Source organism: Olea europaea, chromosome 16 (genome assembly GCF_002742605.1).
Source record: "Olea europaea var. sylvestris chromosome 16, O_europaea_v1, whole genome shotgun sequence".
Taxonomy (NCBI): domain Eukaryota; kingdom Viridiplantae; phylum Streptophyta; class Magnoliopsida; order Lamiales; family Oleaceae; genus Olea; species Olea europaea.
The window spans coordinates 11,652,165-11,671,526 of NC_036252.1; the positions used below are offsets into that span (position 1 = coordinate 11,652,165).

The 19,362-nt window shown below is 34.8% G+C and overlaps 3 protein-coding genes across 3 annotated transcripts; 1 reads left to right on the forward strand and 2 right to left on the reverse strand.

Moving 5' to 3' along the window:
• Positions 1–302: 302 nt before the first annotated feature.
• On the forward strand, positions 303–6,161 carry LOC111412107 (26S proteasome regulatory subunit S10B homolog B-like). The gene is made up of 10 exons (XM_023042875.1): positions 303–498; positions 2,383–2,502; positions 3,370–3,506; positions 3,622–3,783; positions 3,870–3,956; positions 4,063–4,149; positions 4,249–4,386; positions 4,525–4,716; positions 4,796–4,894; positions 5,987–6,161. The coding sequence occupies exons 1-10, from the start codon at positions 396–398 to the stop codon at positions 6,059–6,061; spliced, it is 1,200 nt and encodes a 399-aa protein (XP_022898643.1). The 5' UTR covers positions 303–395; the 3' UTR covers positions 6,062–6,161.
• A 699-nt stretch (positions 6,162–6,860) lies between these two features.
• LOC111412108 (bifunctional phosphatase IMPL2, chloroplastic-like) lies at positions 6,861–11,368 on the reverse strand. Its single transcript, XM_023042876.1, has 9 exons — positions 10,879–11,368; positions 10,702–10,780; positions 10,114–10,208; positions 9,980–10,029; positions 8,464–8,588; positions 8,157–8,223; positions 7,708–7,797; positions 7,397–7,508; positions 6,861–7,280 (listed from the first exon to the last, which is right to left on the reverse strand). Exons 1-9 carry the CDS (start codon positions 11,216–11,218, stop codon positions 7,210–7,212), a joined length of 1,029 nt encoding a protein of 342 aa, XP_022898644.1. The 5' UTR covers positions 11,219–11,368; the 3' UTR covers positions 6,861–7,209.
• Positions 11,369–17,378: 6,010 nt separating this feature from the next.
• Positions 17,379–18,636, reverse strand: LOC111412111 (late embryogenesis abundant protein-like). The gene is made up of 2 exons (XM_023042882.1): positions 18,084–18,636; positions 17,379–17,735 (listed from the first exon to the last, which is right to left on the reverse strand). Exons 1-2 carry the CDS (start codon positions 18,435–18,437, stop codon positions 17,520–17,522), a joined length of 570 nt encoding a protein of 189 aa, XP_022898650.1. The 5' UTR covers positions 18,438–18,636; the 3' UTR covers positions 17,379–17,519.
• Between the last annotated feature and the right edge of the window lie 726 nt (positions 18,637–19,362).

A 19,362-nucleotide genomic window follows, 5' to 3' on the forward strand; every position in this document is an offset into this window, starting at 1 on the left:
CAAAATCTCTTTTTCTATTAAGTTAACTAATAAACAACTGATAAACAAGAATTAGAGTCTGTTTGAAAGTGATTTTGAGAATTGATTTTTTGACCGTTAAGAGAAAAGTGGGGTTCACTTGCGAGAGAAGAAGTCAAATATTACAATTGAAATAGTGAAATAACGGTAAAAAAATCAAATTTGTGGGAGGAATAATCGCTCCCAAACAGGCCTTAGTATTTTGTTCCCCTTAATTGGGCCGGTGATATCTATTCACTATCCACAGATTCGACCCAATTTATGGTCCACACTACAAGAGCCGTTTCTTTGCTTGGTCGGTAAGTTGGATTTCATTTCTGGAGGTCACTCTGGAGGCCATTTTTATCAGATCAAACGAAGAATAAGGAACATTTTTTATGGCTGCCGAGAGTGAAGATGCCGTCCGCCGCAAGGCGGCAATAGCCGAGTACCGGAAAAAGCTCCTCAACCACAAAGAGCTCGACTCTCGAGTTCGTACTGGTCTGTTTCTTAAACCCTAGATCGGTTCTAGTTCTCTAAGATTTTAAATTGCTTTCGTCGACAGATCGAAGTAGGCGATTTATGTACGTAATTTTGTATTTACACATCTTCGTGTAGGTTATATTAAATGGGTCTAAGTGGGAGCTGTTGGGATTTAGGTTTTGTGCTATTACTTCTTTGAAAACACGATGAGTGGTTTTTATGTGCATCGGAGTACAAAGCATCATTTGGTTTCTGTTCAACTGTAACACAGTTTATAGCCAGACCTTTTTGGGTCTGATTAAGATTTTTAGCGAGTTTCATCGTTTGATGTTGAAATAACTGACATTAACTATATCAATTTGGGTCAGATGAGGAACTGTGTTCCTGGAGGGTACAACTCGAAGGAACTGTATTACCTTAGCTGTATTTTGTTCCAGGTTTAAGGTGTGTTCTGCACTAGTTTCAAAATGATTGAGCTATGCTGAAGAAACTGATTGAATTAAGTGTTGAAGTTAGTAATTGTTAACTAGGACTGTCAATCAGCCTGAGCTGGTGCAAAGCTTGGAAGCTTAGCTTGGTAATTTTCAAGTCCGAAGTCACTTATCATGTTCAAATTCAAGTTGAGGCCATAGCAGGCTCAGCCTAAGTTAAGCTCTTGTATTTGACTAGGGCAATTTTGGAGTATTATATATAAGAGTACATATAGATTTTCTGGTATAACTGATTTGTGACACATTAACTATAGGTAAATGGAAGTAAATTTGGTATTTGAACAGTATTTATTTATTTTGGCGGTTGGAATTTGCGATGATGTATGTAGAGTTATACTGCTGTCTTGTAAATTTAGGAGGACATGGTAGAAAGCTTGCAGCTTGTTCATAGCGAGCTTGCTTTTGAATAAAAAGTTTGTGTCAGTTCATGCATCGTGAAGATAAAGCTCATGAAGATTCAAGGCTAGTATGAGAAAACCAAAATTTGATTCTCTTGGTTTTCTATAGGGTTGTCAATTGAGCCAAGTTGCCATTAGTCAGTTTCTCAGCCTGCCCATTTAGATATGCTGAGTTTTGAGTGAATATGAGCAAGCTGCATATGAGGCTTTTTATGAACCATGCGTAAAAGAGAGTGGGCAGCGAGGGTGTTACTATTTTAGTAGCTATTTGTTTCTTGTTTATGTTGCTGTTTGGGCCTATTAAAGTTAGGTTTGAGACTTAAGTTTTAGTGCTGGTACATTTTCTATAGTAGAGAACAGTTGTATGAAAATCTTCAGAATCTGCCGATCATATGGTTATAACTTGGGTTCACCCGAAATGTTAGTCATACATTCAATATTTAAATTTAATGTGTCCTAATGCCTATATGGAAATAGCTTCCAACTTATGTTTGGAACTGATTATATTTTTAACTATGGGCTGATTATGCCTTATGATGCTGATTTGACATTCAATATTGAGTAACCTCTGTTTTGTAAGTGGCATGTGACAAATACACGGATTATTAAGTTACATAGCCTGAATGCAACATTGGATGCTATATCAACTTAGGATCATTTTTATTTGTCAGCTAACTCGTGCCATACTCTGATTATAAGAAAAACTTTTCTTAAATTTAAAATAATGGACCTGATTATGATAGTTAAATCTCTCTCTGCATCATCACATCTTGACCTTAAAACTCATGTGGCATCTGTTCTCTATTCATCTGCACTTTTGTATTGTATTCTCCCTCTAATTGCAAACGACCTATCTGATTTATTGTTTTGTATATATTTTGATTCTGCTGTTATCTTTTGATTGTCATGTTCCGTAATCCCTGCATCATGATGAATCAGAGTTTGAATTATGCGTTTTAAGTTGTTTATACCTAATAGCTAGATGACTGATTGGCAATATATAATCTGTATAGTTAGGGAGAGTTTAAGAGCAACAAAGAAGGAATATGCTAAAACGGAAGATGATTTGAAGTCACTGCAGAGTGTTGGACAGATCATAGGAGAAGTTCTCAGGCCCCTGGACAATGAACGATGTAAGAATTCTGCAATCCTTTTGCCTGCATTCATTGCCGTCGAACACTTTGAGCATATTAAGAGCCCATTACACGATAAGTATGAAAGAAGTTGCTTTTATTTATTTATTTTATTTATTGTCCTGGAGGCTCTCCGTCCGGGGAGGGGCTTGCTAAATCTACGCGTGGGTCGATATTTGGTCCATGTTTGAGCGCATGCATTAAAGCCAGAAGGGCGGTCTAGTGAGAGCAAATGATCAAGCATGATTATTAATACGATTCTATGTCATTCATTCTCGGTGCAACGCCCGTCTTCCAAATCAAAAGAAAAAGGGCTAGCCACTAGAGATTCCTTGGCTCTGGGAATACAGTCAATTTCCTGTAGGAAATCCAATCATTAGAACACCACCTTAGGGCACAATGCTCTTTATCTAGAAGTTTAAGCTATTAGATATGGGACTAGTTCATTTATATAAATTTTACTGCCCCATTACATACAAGATCAATTCAATTCAAAATTTTATTTTTATTTTTATTTTTATTTTTTTAAATCAAAGGCTGCACCGGTGCACAATTTTGAAAAATGGATAACAGTCTGACTTGAACTCCGCATCTTTGCCAGCTTTGCTACCCGTTGAACCACCCATCTAAAAGAAACAGTTATTTTCATCAGACTTGTTAGTCTACTAGTTGATTGTTCAACAACCTTTTGCCCTTGTAATCCTTCTTAACTCTTACCTTCATAAAACCGTGGAGATAGAAATTTATTGATCCTTTAATTCATTACAAAGTCATGGGTTTAATTGTCTTGTGGCCTATTTATCAACTCAACGCCTGTTTCATTATATAGATTGGTAACTGACTAATTAACACCATCTGTTGTTTCAGTGATTGTCAAGGCCAGCAGTGGCCCAAGATATGTGGTTGGTTGCCGCAGTAAAGTGGACAAAGAGAAACTTACAGCTGGCACTAGAGTAGTTCTTGATATGACAACTCTTACCATTATGCGAGCGCTTCCTCGTGAGGTATGCTACAGTTTGATCTACCAAATACTGATTCTGGGTTCTGTTGAGTATAATCTTGTAAAGATGATTCAAAATGACTTCTTCTGACTTCTAAAGTATTTTGTTTATGCTGCAGGTTGATCCAGTTGTATATAATATGCTTCATGAAGATCCTGGGAATGTAAGCTATTCTGCTGTCGGTGGACTGTCAGACCAGATTCGAGAGCTAAGAGAATCTATAGAACTGCCTTTGATGAATCCTGAACTCTTCCTCAGGGTTGGCATTAAACCTCCCAAGGTAATTAGTACCTTTCTTGTAGCATGTTCATTATAATTGTTTTATACGGTTTGTATTGTAATTGTTGCTATGTTTATTTGTTTTAGGGCGTTCTTCTCTATGGACCTCCAGGAACTGGCAAGACTCTATTAGCAAGAGCAATTGCTAGCAATATAGATGCCAATTTCTTAAAGGTAAGAAGATAACATTACCTCTGTGCTATTCATCTGCAACCGTTCATTACCTCTTGAGGTCTTTCATCCACTTGAGCAAACTGACTGACAAGTTGTAGCTATGCAGGTCGTATCGAGTGCTATTATTGATAAGTATATAGGGGAGAGTGCAAGATTGATCAGGGAGATGTTTGGGTATGCCCGTGATCATCAAGTGAGTGATCAATACAATATGATTCTTTTGTATATCTGATATTTTATTATTGGCGTTCACATTGTAGAAAATGCTCAATTGAATTATTTTTGTGTAAAGCCATGTATCATCTTTATGGATGAGATTGATGCCATTGGTGGACGTCGTTTCAGCGAGGGAACAAGTGCTGACCGTGAAATACAAAGGACACTCATGGAGTTGCTTAATCAGCTTGATGGGTTTGACCAGCTTGGAAAGGTTTCGGTTTGATCATTTCCATATATGCCCGTGCTTACAGGAATTGAATCATCATTACTTCAATGATTACAAGGGAACATTGCAGTTTATGTCTGTGAATAGATTAGTTTGACCATATATACTGAATTGTGTGGGCAGGTAAAAATGATTATGGCGACAAACAGACCAGATGTTTTAGACCCTGCACTTCTTCGTCCTGGTCGGTTAGACAGGAAAATAGAAATACCGCTTCCTAATGAACAGTCTAGAATGGAAATTCTGAAGATCCATGCTGCTGGAATTGCCAAACATGGTGAAATTGATTATGAGGCTGTTGTCAAACTTGCGGAGGTGACCTGTGGATGCTTAACATCCCTTTTTTTTGGCATGTCCTTCAACATTAGTATTAATAACATGTTGCTTTTTCCAGGGTTTTAATGGGGCTGACCTTCGTAATATTTGCACTGAAGCTGGTATGTCTGCAATCCGTGCCGAGCGTGATTATGTTATTCATGAAGATTTCATGAAGGTAAAGTCATCTGTAGTTGACCGACTTGTATTGAAGTTTCCAATTTATTTATGGAATTGGTATATGTGCGATGGAGTATGCATACGCATGCCATGCTCTGTTACACACTTTTTTAGTATATGTTTGTGTGTATCATTACCCGAGGTTGGAGACTTAGGGACTAGGGTACATTACATTGAATGTTTCCTTCCATCTAAGAATGGCCGGCTGCTAATTTGGGTGTTCTCAAAATGAATGCCAAATTTATTACATTTTCTTCAAATTACTGTTTGCTGACCTTCAGATAACAAAATTCAATTTATTTCACCCAAAAAAATCTGATGCAGTGTTCTGTCTCTTATTCACACGCACACACTACCTGGTCCGCCTCCACTCACTAGCCCCTGCAATGCTGAATCATCCTGCCACAAGAACCTGGTTACCATTGACTTAATTCAAGATTGTCACCCAATTAGTTGTTACAAACAGAATCATATCCCCGCTTCACAATCACCGGAACTTCCACCATACCAATTCTAATACAGACACAGTGGGTTCTTGGGAGTAGGGGGAAATCTTCAATATTTGGTGGCTCAGAGTGAGTGTAATGTGGACTTTGCTTTGTTACATGATGTGAATTTGGAGTCCCTGGAGTGGGATATCTTTTTCTTAATACTGGTGGGTGTTTTGAGGTTGGGTTTTGTGGTGTTATCAGTTCAATTTCACGTTTATTGGGATCGGTTTCCGTAACCGATAAATGCTTCCAAAGTCTATATTATTATTGTTTGGCCTTTACCATATATTGGTGTTACTTATGACTGAATCAAATTATAATAGAACTTTCAAATCTACATGTATTTAGTTCCATTGTTATTCTCACTAAGCCGTTGTTTGACATCCTTTAATTTAATTTATTTCTCATATTCATTTTCAACCGCACATTCACACAATAAAATATAAGCTCAAAACTTTTTCCTAATTTTTAACTACACGTTCTCTAAAAAATACTATTCAAAACTATGTTTTTAAAATTTTAAGGATGTCAAATGGGCTAAATTGCAGGATTATTATTTTATGGGATGTAAACTTTTCTTGCACGTGAGAACTTTGCAGGCTGTAAGGAAACTGAACGAAGCAAAGAAGCTGGAATCAAGTGCACATTACAATACTGATTTTGGGAAGGATTAGGAAGATTTAATTGGTTCAGTCAGAGTTTGACATGGATAACTGTTGTGATGATCAATTTACATTTCTGGAAATTAATATTGTATGCACCTTTTAGCGGATATTATTCGTCAATTCAAGTTATCGTTCGTATCATGTTTGTTAATTTGTTCAATCTAATTAATTTTTTGTTTGAATATTTGGTATACGAAGCGAGTGTGTTCTCCGCGTCTCTGTTTTTCGGGTTATATAGATTGATCATTTTTCCTCAGGTGTCAAGCTGGAAGTTTTGCCAAACCTCCGGTGCAAATTAGAAGAAATTGCACATTTGCATCTCAGAAGTGGTCTATGTTTATTTGCGTAGATAGGCAACAAGCAACGGGAAAAATTTGATAACTACCAATTGTTTAAGTTGTGATTTCAAAATGACACGAAATTGCAAAAATCAGGTTATTTTAAATCAAAGAGGTTAATTTCAATTTGATTGTGATGCAACATATAGCAAGTGTACGCGCCCTAAATCAGTGAGCTTTTTGGACCAACATTAACATCAACAGTTCCACACATATAATAACAATCTACTATGCGATGAAAAATATTTTGTCGAACCATTTACATATTGGACAGATGCAGTAGAACGTGGATGATGATGGGAAAAAGGGTTTTGAAATTCACACTCTTTATGGCATGATAGGCGATTACTCTCACCACGTCTAGGATTATGATTGATTTTCCACCCTCCCTCACACAAAAATAAAAAGCCATGAATGGGGTTGGGCATAACTTTCCCATAACAAAAACTATTCAATGGAATCGAGAAAAGAATAAAAAGCCAACCAAGTCAAACCATATGCACAAAATCGATACAACTCTAAATTACGCGGTCCATTCAAGGATTTTAACTTGGCTGTAGCGTTGCTTCTGCTCAAATTCAATAATAACCGTAACAGCAATTGTGACAATTGAGTTATAAATATACATACATTCATTTATTGAATGCATAATAAATTGCAGTGTTTAGCTCGACTTCGACTCACCATTGTTTGGAAGGGGCTTAGTCCTTATTGCGGTCATTATCTTAAAACTAACCGGCAGTGAGTCGATAAGATTAAACCTTAACCTGAACCTGACTGAAGATCTTGCTGTCCCTAGGGACAAATTCCGTGCTGAAATCAGTACCACTGTAAATTGTCTAAAGCATCTTGATAGACCCTTTTGTCCCCTGCTGCCACTACATTAAAACCTGGAAATATAACAATTTATAGTCATGGTTATGCTATGGCAATTTGGCTAAACTATAACCTTAATGATTGAAGCTGACATGGATAATGAGAAGCAGCTTAAGCAAGAAAATCATACTTGCCACATCGGAATTTGATGAAGCTTCCCAATGAAGTTGATGTCCTCTCCAATCGGTTATGACTCCACCCGAGCCTTCAATCACGGGTATCAGGGAAAGGAAATCGTATGGCTGAAAATTAAGTAGTTGCAGATTCATTAATAAAAAGATACCTTGAAACTTGTGAGTACCAACAGCTTTTAAAAATTTATCACATGCCGAGGAGAAAAAGTAACTGGATACACATGGCTAAATCCCAATAAGATAAAACTGTGAAAGGAAAAACTGAATATCTTAGAACATGTAAACAAATAAAAACAGTAGAGCTCACCTTGAGACCCGACTCAATCACAAGATCCACATAGCCCGATGCCAATAGAGCATAGGCATAACAATCACAGCCGTATAGAGGCACTTTGACCTATCAAACAGAAATGGACCTCTTAAAGTACTTAATTACAACATAATCTAAACACAACTAAGCTTTTGATCCGCATAGACGGAAATAAAATTAACAAAAGGGGACATCGACCAAGGTTTTTTCTCATAGAAATCAAAGGTAAAAAATGAAAACCATACAGTACTAATCACTCATTCTCTATTGGTTTAGTGACTTTTGATAGAGTACTTTGTATTACATACACATGCGAGCGTGTTTGTGTGTGTATCTTATAAGTCATGAATCCATTAACTTTTACAGATTACTGATACAAAAACCAAGATAAGTTGGACGGACATTGCTAAATACGTTTGATGACTGTTAGACATAAAAGGACAGACCTTATTTCTTACTCGAGCAAAGGCCACCTCAGCATCACCAGAAAATAGATGTGGACTAGTAGTGTACCTTTATCACAAGAAAATGAAAAATATGAGAAGGATAGCACTCCACTAAGGAAAGGCAAATTGTTAGTGCACCTAAAACAGTGAGCGGACTAAGATCTTCACATGTATGTGCAGTAAAATAGCTTCACAAGTTCTAAACGTCAAAACCAAGAGAACATGTCCCACGTTTTGCACTATATTAGTTGTAAATATTTAGCTTTACGGCACAACATTTTTTGCAATATAAAAGGGAACAACATACAGATAGGCTTTGGAAAGTTGCGGGCAACTTCGAGTGGATATTTCTTGTCCATTCAAAGTAGTTCTCCTCCCACTTATTCCAATCCATCTCTCTCTCAGAACAGGTTGGTCAATAATGCCAAGAATCTATATTCAAAAATAAAAGACCTTGAATTACATATGAAACAACATATAGCAAAATCAACACAAGAAATGCATGACTGCATGCTGGCAGCTAGACAGGGGACCCAATGAAGGCTTAGTGCAGGCAATGAGCTTTGGCCAGCCCCATTTAAGAATATAAGTCCTTCCGCACAGCCCTTCTTCTCCCCCTCTGCTACAAATATTATACCATTAATAAAAGTATTGTTGCATTTTGACCTTCTTCCCCCACCATAAATGCCAGCCAAAGAAAAATTCCTCTACAATTAGCAAACAATCTCTTTACCATCCACTTCTCTCTTTGTTCCCCTTGGATTCTTCTCTTAAATATATTTGTTCTTTGTGCAAGTGCACTTTGTGTGATTACACAAACTTGTTTACCCATTCTTCAATTGATCTTCATATATACTCACACATGTCCTGTCTATCTATGATATAGCATTCTAAATTTTGAGGCATTTCATGCTTTCTTCCTGAATTGACAGGTCAGCTGGGTTTCTCAATATGTGATTTCTTGGCATTTTTTTTCTTGTTTAGATCAGTGTATATAATATATTTTCTATGATCCATATTTGAGTCTTTATAGCTGTGTTGTTTGGCTTGATAATGAACATGAGTTTGTTTGAGTGGTATTAATAATCTCTACAGCATTGGTAGATGCTGACACAAAACTTTGTAATTTTGTTCCAAAGTTATTTTTTGAGCTTTACTGTTATTGCCCGCACTGGAAAAATTTTCTGGGTCCACCAAGACTTATTTTGTTTTTTACGAATCTAATGGTAAAATGTAACCTAATTATGTGTGATCCTTGAATGTACAGCAGTTCACTGGAATTTTTTTTGACATTCTTCAAGATAAAGAAAGAAACACTAAAGACTGAAAGCATTTTTGAATAGCTTATTCAAATGTATTATATTCAAAAGAACAAAGAAGTGGGGTGTTTCTATTCAAAAAAATCAAAATCAACTATGAATAAGCATATACAATAGATCAGCAGATTCATCAATACTTCAAACACCATAATGAACACTATAATTTAAGAACGAGGGACCATCAAGCCAAGAAGGAGAAAAGGACTAACAAGTTAAGATTGAGAGGCAGAGTATTATAAGCTTTATTAGTTAGTCCTTTTAAATTATAACAAGTAAAATTTTATATTGAAATGTCTCAGCATCATTTATGAAGGCCTAACTCAATGGAACCAGCACAAAATTACTATATGCGCTACTTCCACTATTTCAATGGGGGTCCTTACTGGAAAATATCTTCATCATAGCAGACAAAGGAAATTAAACTCAACACAAGAAGCATCTTCAGTGCAAAGAGAAACAATTTTGTAAACATCCCAGATATAGAAAGTGGCTGAGAGTTCTTACCGGTCTACCCTTGTGTAGTAGAGCAATTAGAGTTCCAAACAGGGGTTTGCCTGTAAAATAGTTGAGAAATATCAGCTGACTAAGCTGAAAGTTCAAAGCTGACCACCATGACATGGAAATTTATAGTCAGATACCAGTAATAAAACTTTTCGTCCCATCAATAGGATCCAAAACCCACACGTAGTCTGTAAAATTTTCCTTACACCTCCATCCACTCTCTTCTCCAAAACTGAAATTTGAAAGCAAAAATTCTGTAAAGAAATTATGAATCAAGCATCTTTGGCTACTTTACTGGAGAAATCTATATGCTGTGAACTTCTAATTCACTAATCAAAATAGTGATGCTCAAAAGACAGTTAATTTACAGCCAACCAGCCAAACAAATTGGTATGGCATAATTCGGGTTGATGTTTTCTGGTTTGTGCAACACAAATATTCGCAAGTCAAATTTGGTTCATAAAAGAAAACATGAAGACGTGCAAAGCGTGAAAGAAAACAGAATTTTTTTTGGAAAAAGTCCTTCCTGTTCAACTCATTCTAGCATTGTCTTTGCGGCCAAATGAGCTGTACAAAAATAATTAAAGTTCAATCCCTGAACTACACCAATTACAGTAAACACGTTTCTTCCCAGTTTCTTAACTTCTATTAATCTCCTAACAGCATAAGGGGTATTGAAAAGAAATAAATATCCAGTGCCCCCACTCAACAGCAAAGGAACTTACATTGCATGAGAAGGAAAATTCTCCTCTAGAATCTTCACCATAGACTCCTCGGCCGCTTGATCAGCAATTGTCACCGGACCTAATATCAATATCATTAATAACACCACATTAAATGACCCAACAAAATGCAAATTCCATTGTAATCTATGAAATTTTATAATAAATAAAAAAACTGACTCAAATCTTCTTTGTCAAGAATGTCGAAGGATTTCCGGAAGTACTTGCGGATAACTTCACCGGCAGCGTCGGCAAGCTTGTTGCCGACGTCAACAAAGCGGTCGAGGTCTAAATGGTTAAACCCTAGGTCCATAGTCTGAATGTCAACGTTACTGTTACTGTTACCGTTACAGGAGACAGTAGAATTGGTAGAACTCATTTTGAAATCAATTGCTCCAAATTTTAGAGTCGAATGAGATATTCGAAAAGGAAGAGACAGAGAGCAAGAATAGATGGCGGGGTTAGGGTGGCGCGGATGGTGATTTAGAGAGTGAAAGCGAGAAGAAGAGTGAGAGAGCATCTGTAAAGGTTGTATTTGCAATGAGGAGTTTATATAGGCGCGAGTGTCTGTATGTGCATGTGACGGCGGCAGCGGGGGCGGTGGTGGTGCGGGATGGAGAGTGGAGACTGACGTGTATTGCAATTTGCACAGTTGGATGGCGATGGTGCTTTTTTGGGAGGTTTATTATTAAAAATAAATGGGTAATTGGCACAAAACGTCCTTACCTTTCAAGTTTATTATGGAAAACGTCCCTACCTTTCATTTTTTGGTATTTTTGCCCTCATTTCAACCTTTCTTTGCGCTGGACGTCCTACTGTCCATATTCCGTCAGTTTTTCCGTTAAACATTCGGGTAATTGGCACAAAACGTCCCTACCTTTCAAGTCTATTGTGGAAAACGTCCCTGCCTTTCATTTTTTGGCATTTTTGCCCCCATTTCAACCTTTACTTGCGCTGGACGTCCTTCCGTCCATATTCCGTCAGTTTTTCCGTTAATTAAATACAAAAATACCTTTTTCTTTCCATAAACAAGGGTAAAATTGTCCTCACCCACTTCACCCCTTTTTCCCGCCATCAACTTAGTCCATAAGTAACAGTAACAACAACATGAATCTGAAAATACTTTAAATGATTAAGTTAAATAAAGAAAAAATATCGTGAACACATTATATTTCACAATTCCACAACTACTGTTGCTGTCATCTTGTGTCACTGGAAAATTTTAGAAAGACATATTAAATGGGTAGTCAATTTATAATGAAGTGAAGTGGGTGAGGACAATTTTACCCTTGTTTATGGAAAGAAAAATGTATTTTTATATTTAATTAACGGAAAAACTGACGGAATATGGACGGAAGGACGTTCAGCGCAAAGAAAGGTTGAAATGAGGGCAAAAATGCCAAAAAATAAAAGGTAGGGACGTTTTCCACAATAGACTTGAAAGTTAGGGATGTTTTGTGCAAATTACCCGAATGTTTAACGGAAAAACTGACGGAATATGGACGGAAGGACGTCCAGCGCAAAGAAAGGTTGAAATGAGGGCAAAAATGCCAAAAAATGAAAGGTAGGGACGTTTTCCACAATAGACTTGAAAGGTAAGGACGTTTTGTGCCAATTATCCAAAAATAAATACCCAAGGTTTTTAATTTTTTTAATTTTTTTTTTATTTTTGGGGGAAAATTTCGTTAGAGAGTGTTTGACACTCATTTTTATGGAAAAATGAATTTTAAAATATAGATTGATGGATAATATGTGGATGAAAAATAAGAAGCTGATTTCCAACCTGTGACTAAGAAAACTAGATGAATCAAGGTTCGAGGACTGATCGGACGATGAAGTCAGCCCAGCCTTTCGGGTTTAAGGATATTGGAGGAAAGTACTTACTAATTTATGTCTGGTCTCAGGAGAAGCCAACTGGTCAAAATCTTTTAATTTATGTATAATATTATTTTAATCAAGAATGTATGGTTGAAAAGAAGAGAGAGAAAAATACATTTTAAGAAAAAATGGGAATCAAACGGGCCTTATTATTATTATTATTTTTTTTTATTTTTTAGAAAAATTGGAATTTTCAATTTTCTTGGTAAGAATTATTTAAATATAGGTAAGTATATATGTAAATAATAATGGCCGTGTCTAAAAAGAAAGAAAAAAAAAAAAGATACAAATATGCACCAATTTTTCTCCTTCCAATATACAACTTTAATAATTCATGTTTCTACATTTGACAAGATTCTAATCAGCATATTCCACTAGCACCAAAATAATACATAAAAATACAATGGACTGTGACTACGATATTATTCTAATATTGATTGTTTTTGTTCTGGATTTTGATTATGATATTATTGAAATGTCTATTGTACTCGAATATGACATTAACTAAAAATGTTGACATTTACTTGTGTGACCTTAAAAAGTATACTTGTGGGGAAAATTTGCACTCTCCTAAGGTAGTGAAGATGGAGGGCGTGGGGAAAGTCTCTTTGTTGATATGGTAGTGTAACGTCTTAATTTGATAACGTTTATGATACATATTTTTTAAAGATCCAAATAGGGAGATTACGAATAACAATATATATATATATATATATATATATATATATTTTTTTTTTAATTTTTTTTTTTGGGATGGTGACATGAATTCTAGAGTATTTTCTCATCCCATGAAAGAAAAAAAATATAATCGATCATCATTTGGAGAAGAAGGTGGATTCATTTGTCATTAAGATTGGTGGTTATCACCTGTGACCATACACATCATTATTATTTAGTCCTTGTTTGGACTTCATTTTAATGTGTTTTTGGAAAAAATATATTTTGGAATAGTGATTTTTTCTTAATAGTATATGGTTAAAAAAGAATGAAAAATTATGAATTTACGTGTAATGTTATTTTATTGAAAAATGTGATTAAAAAGATGAAAAAAAAAAGTTTTAGATACAATGGAGGCCAAGTAAGGGATTAAAAAGTTTTGCGACACACAAGGTGAGTGACAGGATTTAAAATTATGGAGACACATGTCAACATTTAATTGAACAATTTAGGGAAAAAAAAGGAGCCATAGTCAAAAACCCCTGTTCAAGCAGTATAAGGGACTGTTCAGTAGTAAATATGAGAATTGATTTTTTAACTGTTAGATAAAAAAGTGGGCCCACATGTGAGTGAAGTAGTAAAAAACGACATTGATTTAGAAAAGTAACGACCAAAAAATTAATTTTTTTGTATGAAAAATCAGAACTAAACAGGCTAAGTGTTAAACTGTTATAATCAGCTCAGGTTTATCAATTGAAAAGGTGTAAAGCATCTATTAAGGGGGTGTTTGGGAGATAGTTTTATGTAAAAATACATTTTTGAATAGTAAATTGATGGAAAATGTGTGGTTGAAAAATAAGGAAAAGTTTTTTATTTACATATAATATTATTTCAATAAAGAATGTGTGGTTGAAAAGAAGCGAGGAAAATGCATTTTGAAAAAAAAAAAGGTACCAAACGGGGTCTAAATAGTCTATTATGATGTGAATTGACCAATCAGTTCCAGTTGACCTCACCAATTCGCGATGTTCAATCGGTATTCAATTTGTTTTAGTCCTTGTTTGGTCAATATTAAAATTAAATTTTCAGTAGATTTTGATAAAAGTTGATAAAATATAGGAGTTGTTTGAGTCCCAATTTTTTTTTTTTTCAAAAAATGCATTTTGAAATAATATTATAATGGAGAATATGTGATTAAAAAATGAGGAAAAATTTTAGATTTGAACATAATATTAATTTATTAAAAAAGTGTGATTGGAATGATGTCAAATCACTGTTGAAAAATGCATTTTGATAAAAAAAAAAAATGAGGCTCAAACAAGGACATATTGTTAAAAAAATTGTGAATACCATAAAATATATGATTAAAATTAATTGTTAACTTTGATTTAGATTAAAATTTGAATTTGAATTTCTACCATATATGGGCTTAATGTGTTCCAACGTTTTGTCTATACATAATGGAATCAGTGATATGTTGAATTAACGAGATGTTTAATTGATTTTATTTTTAATAAAAAATGTCATTTTATTCATCCAAATTTTTATTTTTGAGGCATTTGATTGACTTTTTTCATGAAAAATATTTTTCAAAAATTGATCACATAATCATTTTTTCTCGAAAACTAAGAAAACATTTTCTTTAAAGAAAGATAGATAGATTTTTATTTTTCAGGTAATCCACACACACCATTTCTCTCATCTACCAATCAATAAAAGATGAACAAGTATAATATTTTTTAGAGTGAAAATTAAACCAATCAAACATGTTTAATTAATATTTTTATGCAAATTTTTTTTCATGTTTACAATCAAACACATCCCAAATGTTAAAGATAATTTTAAAAAGAGAGGTGAAAAAAGTAATTATCTTGTTTGGTTCAATCCAAATAAGCTGGTAGTGTCTTGCACAACATTATCGTAATTTGCAAAATACAAATTAATGATAAAATTGCTTAAAGAGTTACTATTGTTAGTATTGAATATTTTTAAAGCATTATCATTTATGGCCCTAATGTCAATGAAATTAAATCATTTTATTGTAAAAACTCTATAAAATAAATTTGTCGGGATCATAAATATTATCACTTTAGAGGTGCTATTAATTTAACGATGAATAAATAATTTTATTTATTTATTTAATGAATATTTAAAAATGTGATGAATGTCGTGCACTTCATGTATTATCCTGCGGAAATGATACAGTGATGGAATAGCCTACTAAAGCAAAGACTGCTCAAGAATTATTGAAATCGCCTACCAAGGATAACCATGATTTAAATAATATAAGAATCTTATAATTGTTTCCGTATCTTACAATTGTTTCTGCAAAATAAACCTTTCGAGCATCGTATCCTGTGGTAATTACTTTCTATATAACGTTAAAGAAATATATATAAGGCATGGTATATGCATTGCAAAAAATTAGGGATGGTGTTGAGTTCGATTTGAATAAGCAAAAAAGCTAACAACTTTAATGCATATTTTTCAAAGAAAATAGAACTGAAAAAAATATAAATTATCAAGTAAAAGTTCATTCATATATATTATAATTTTTTATATATTAAACTAATTTTTATCATTTTATATTTATTACACCAATCCGAGTCAAGATCAAAAAATTTTCTTATTTAAACTAAATTATTAATTTATCGAACATTTATTTATCAATGTTTTACTTTATCTAATTACATAAGTGAATATATTATCATTTAAATGGCTTTAAATTCGTAGGAGGTGAATCATATTCTATAGTAATTTAATATTTCAAATGGAGTATTTCAACATAGTATCCTTAATGTTTTAATTTAAATATCGTTGTCATCCAATATAAAAATTGGGCAAAAAAGGTTAATGGACAAAGCATTTCCAATGTCGTTGGAGTTGCATCATATATCAACTTCTAAGTTCTAATCACTTGACTTTATGTTTTGTCGATTTGCACTTTGCCCAACTTCTATTGTACAATACCAATTACCACATAAAGGGAATAGGTTGGGTTGCTTTCCATTTGCCAATGGTACTCAAAGCAAGTGGGATTACCTTAATTTATGTCATTTTCCTCTTTATCTTTTCTTTTGATTTAATTCAGATGGCCATGCGCGATGACTTTATAATTTAGTCTTGACACTTCAAAATTAATAATTAATTTTAACTACATATTACAGTGATCCACAAATTTTTTAATTACATATTTGATCTACTTTTAATGAAATCTATTAGAAAAACTAATTTTTATTCTCGCGAAATAGAGCCTTGATGTTTTTTTTTTTGAAATTACTATTTAACACTTGCAAAAAAATAGTTATTAATGCATTTTGGAATAGTCACTCTTTTGAGAAGGAATTTTGAAATAGTAAATTGATGGAGAATGTTGACATCCCTGTACATCAAGCACAACCCTTAATTATTAGCTTAACTCCGATCGATCACCTATGTGGGTGGCTGGCCCGCTACCATCATTAGAACTGCTACTTGCGAGTATATGTCCATGGCTCACCAACCTTGATGAAGTATACTCTCCTCAACGTCATGATCAAGGCATCGCCATGATCGATTGCACCGAGTTAGAAAAACATAATGATTGACATAGAGAATGACTAAACATACACACCTCAGGGGTCAGACATTATTTAATTCACGTGGGACTTGCACACTAATGGTCGATCACCCCAATGTCAAACATTTTAGGCAAAGTGGTATTTTCCTATGTAATTAGCTTTCTCAAGAATTGCTTTTAAGAATTACATTCGTAGTCCTCCTTTTGAGGTACAAGGATATGTTCTTTGAAACATCCTAAGAATTTCCCTACCCAACCAAGCGTACAGCAAACACAATATCGAATAAAACTTTAAGCATGCCATAGTTTATGAGCATCTTTAAATAGGAGCCCACCACACTACGGAACATTAAGCCAATGTTCGGTGGAAACTAAAATTATTTTTTTATTAAAATTTTGATAAAAAATTTATAAAATATGTGATTGTGAAGTTTTTTCTTTTATTTCCCCACTCAAACGCACCATCAGTGATGCTACGAGGCTACGAGTCGACCTCAGGGGAATCGCTAACCGTAATAAAAAGAGTATGCGATAAAAATTAGTCGTTGATTTTGACTTAAAAATGAAATCTAGATTTTACTCTGGATTTAAAAAGGAAGAAGAAGCACAAATAGCATCCATAATCAACATCTATGTGAAGCGTATGTAAATACAATGTCTAGCTACTTCATAACTTGTGTCTGCAAACAAACATAAATATATTTAATCACAGAAAATCTATATTTTTCTAGTGGTGATGGCCAGGTATTTTCTCCTTGATCTTCTCCATCATGCTCTTCTCGTGCACCGGTGCAGTAGTAGTTGACGTTGCACTGCCCACCGTAGTGGTGGCGCTGTGGGCGGCTTCATCCTTGTCTCCGTGCTTCCCACCTGTCAACGTCTTCTTTATTTTCTGTCTCAATCCGTTCTTCTTCCTCCTCCCACCTTGCCCGTCGTCCTCCGACTACGTTTTACACAAGAACATAATCAAAAACTAACAATAAACTTCAAATGCATTAATCCCTTTACGTAGAATCCTGAGAATTGGAATCTCCCCTTCTTATAATTCAATTGAATTTCACAATTTTCAATCCAACCCGTGAAAGAAAAACATTTGGTACAATGTAAATTAGATGGAACTAAACAGTCATATTAATAATAAGAAGAAGGTGGACAGTAAAAATCGACATGTTTACAACCCAGTAAAGGATAAAATTAGACAGTATACTGGACAAAATTTGAACTTGACTTGAAAGTTATATACTAATTAATTGCAAGATTATGAAACATTAAATATCAAAGTTAAACTCACCGAGCTGGAGCTAGAACTGCCGGAACGGTGAAGCTGCTCGTGCAGCTGCTGGTGGTGCTGCTGCTCATGTGTCTGGCCACCCATGCCGGCTTCGCCGAGCCCAGTTGTACCATGTAAAGCGTGGTGCTCTTCATATTTATGGGCCATGCCAATTCCGCCGACCCCAATAACATGAACAATACCGGCAGCGGCGGTGGTAGCTCCACCATACGCAAGCCCAGTTTCGCCACCAGTAGTGGTAGCGACGGCAGTAAGATGCACAGGATTGCCGTACTCATCAGTTAGTTGAACAGGTTTCCCATGTTGATCCGCAAGCTGAATTGGATTGCCATGTTTATCACGTATGTCAGCCATTTTTCAAAGAACAAAGCAGAGTTGAAAAGACGAATATACAATTGAGAGACTACTGTTAATTTGGGGCTCTTAAAATAAGGAAAAGCCAAAGACGGTAGAGCAGCAGAATTTTCTGCATTTAATTAGGGTTCTTACACGTATTGTAAAGGCGGCAAGATATACTGCCACGTAAGAATAGTGAACATGATGCTTTTCGGCATTTTTAAGGAACGTAGGGTGACTGTCGCAGTGAACGACTGCAAATAGCATTATTCTTTAAGGATTGGAACGAGGCCAAAGGCATGTTTAACTTACCTGAGTTGAGTGACAATCACTTGGTGAAACCGTCGGTAATCAATTTTTGTTCATCACTTTCACCTACTCTAAAAACTATTTATTATTTTTCATAAGAAATTTTGGTGAACAGTGGAAAACCATATGGATATAATCGTGACTTTGTATCTTGATTAATTCGATCATTTCTTGGTGGTTTCCCATACAAAGTTTTCAAAGATATGTCGTCGAGTAGTCATTTACCATTTCGTCAAAGGAGATTTTCCTCTAATAGTATGAAATTTTCTTGAATACTCTTTTATTGAAATCATTCAACTGCATTTCAAATTGCTCAATATTCCCATCTATTAAGTGATTTTAGGGTGGCATTGGCGATTTGGAGATTTATTAGTAAATTTCCAGGAGGAATATTAGTTAGGAGTAAATCAAGAATAATATTTATTTTGGACATCTTGATTGATATTCCATGATATGTAAAAAATTTGACGATTGATTTGAGCGTCATTCCAATGTAAGTGAGCAAATCGCTTGTCACATCTTAATATGTCAACAAAGCTGTCAATGTAACAGTTTATAAATAAGTAGTACATAAAAGGAAAATGATAAACAAACAGGCTAAAAAATTTGGGGGGGGGGGGGGGGGGACATGAGG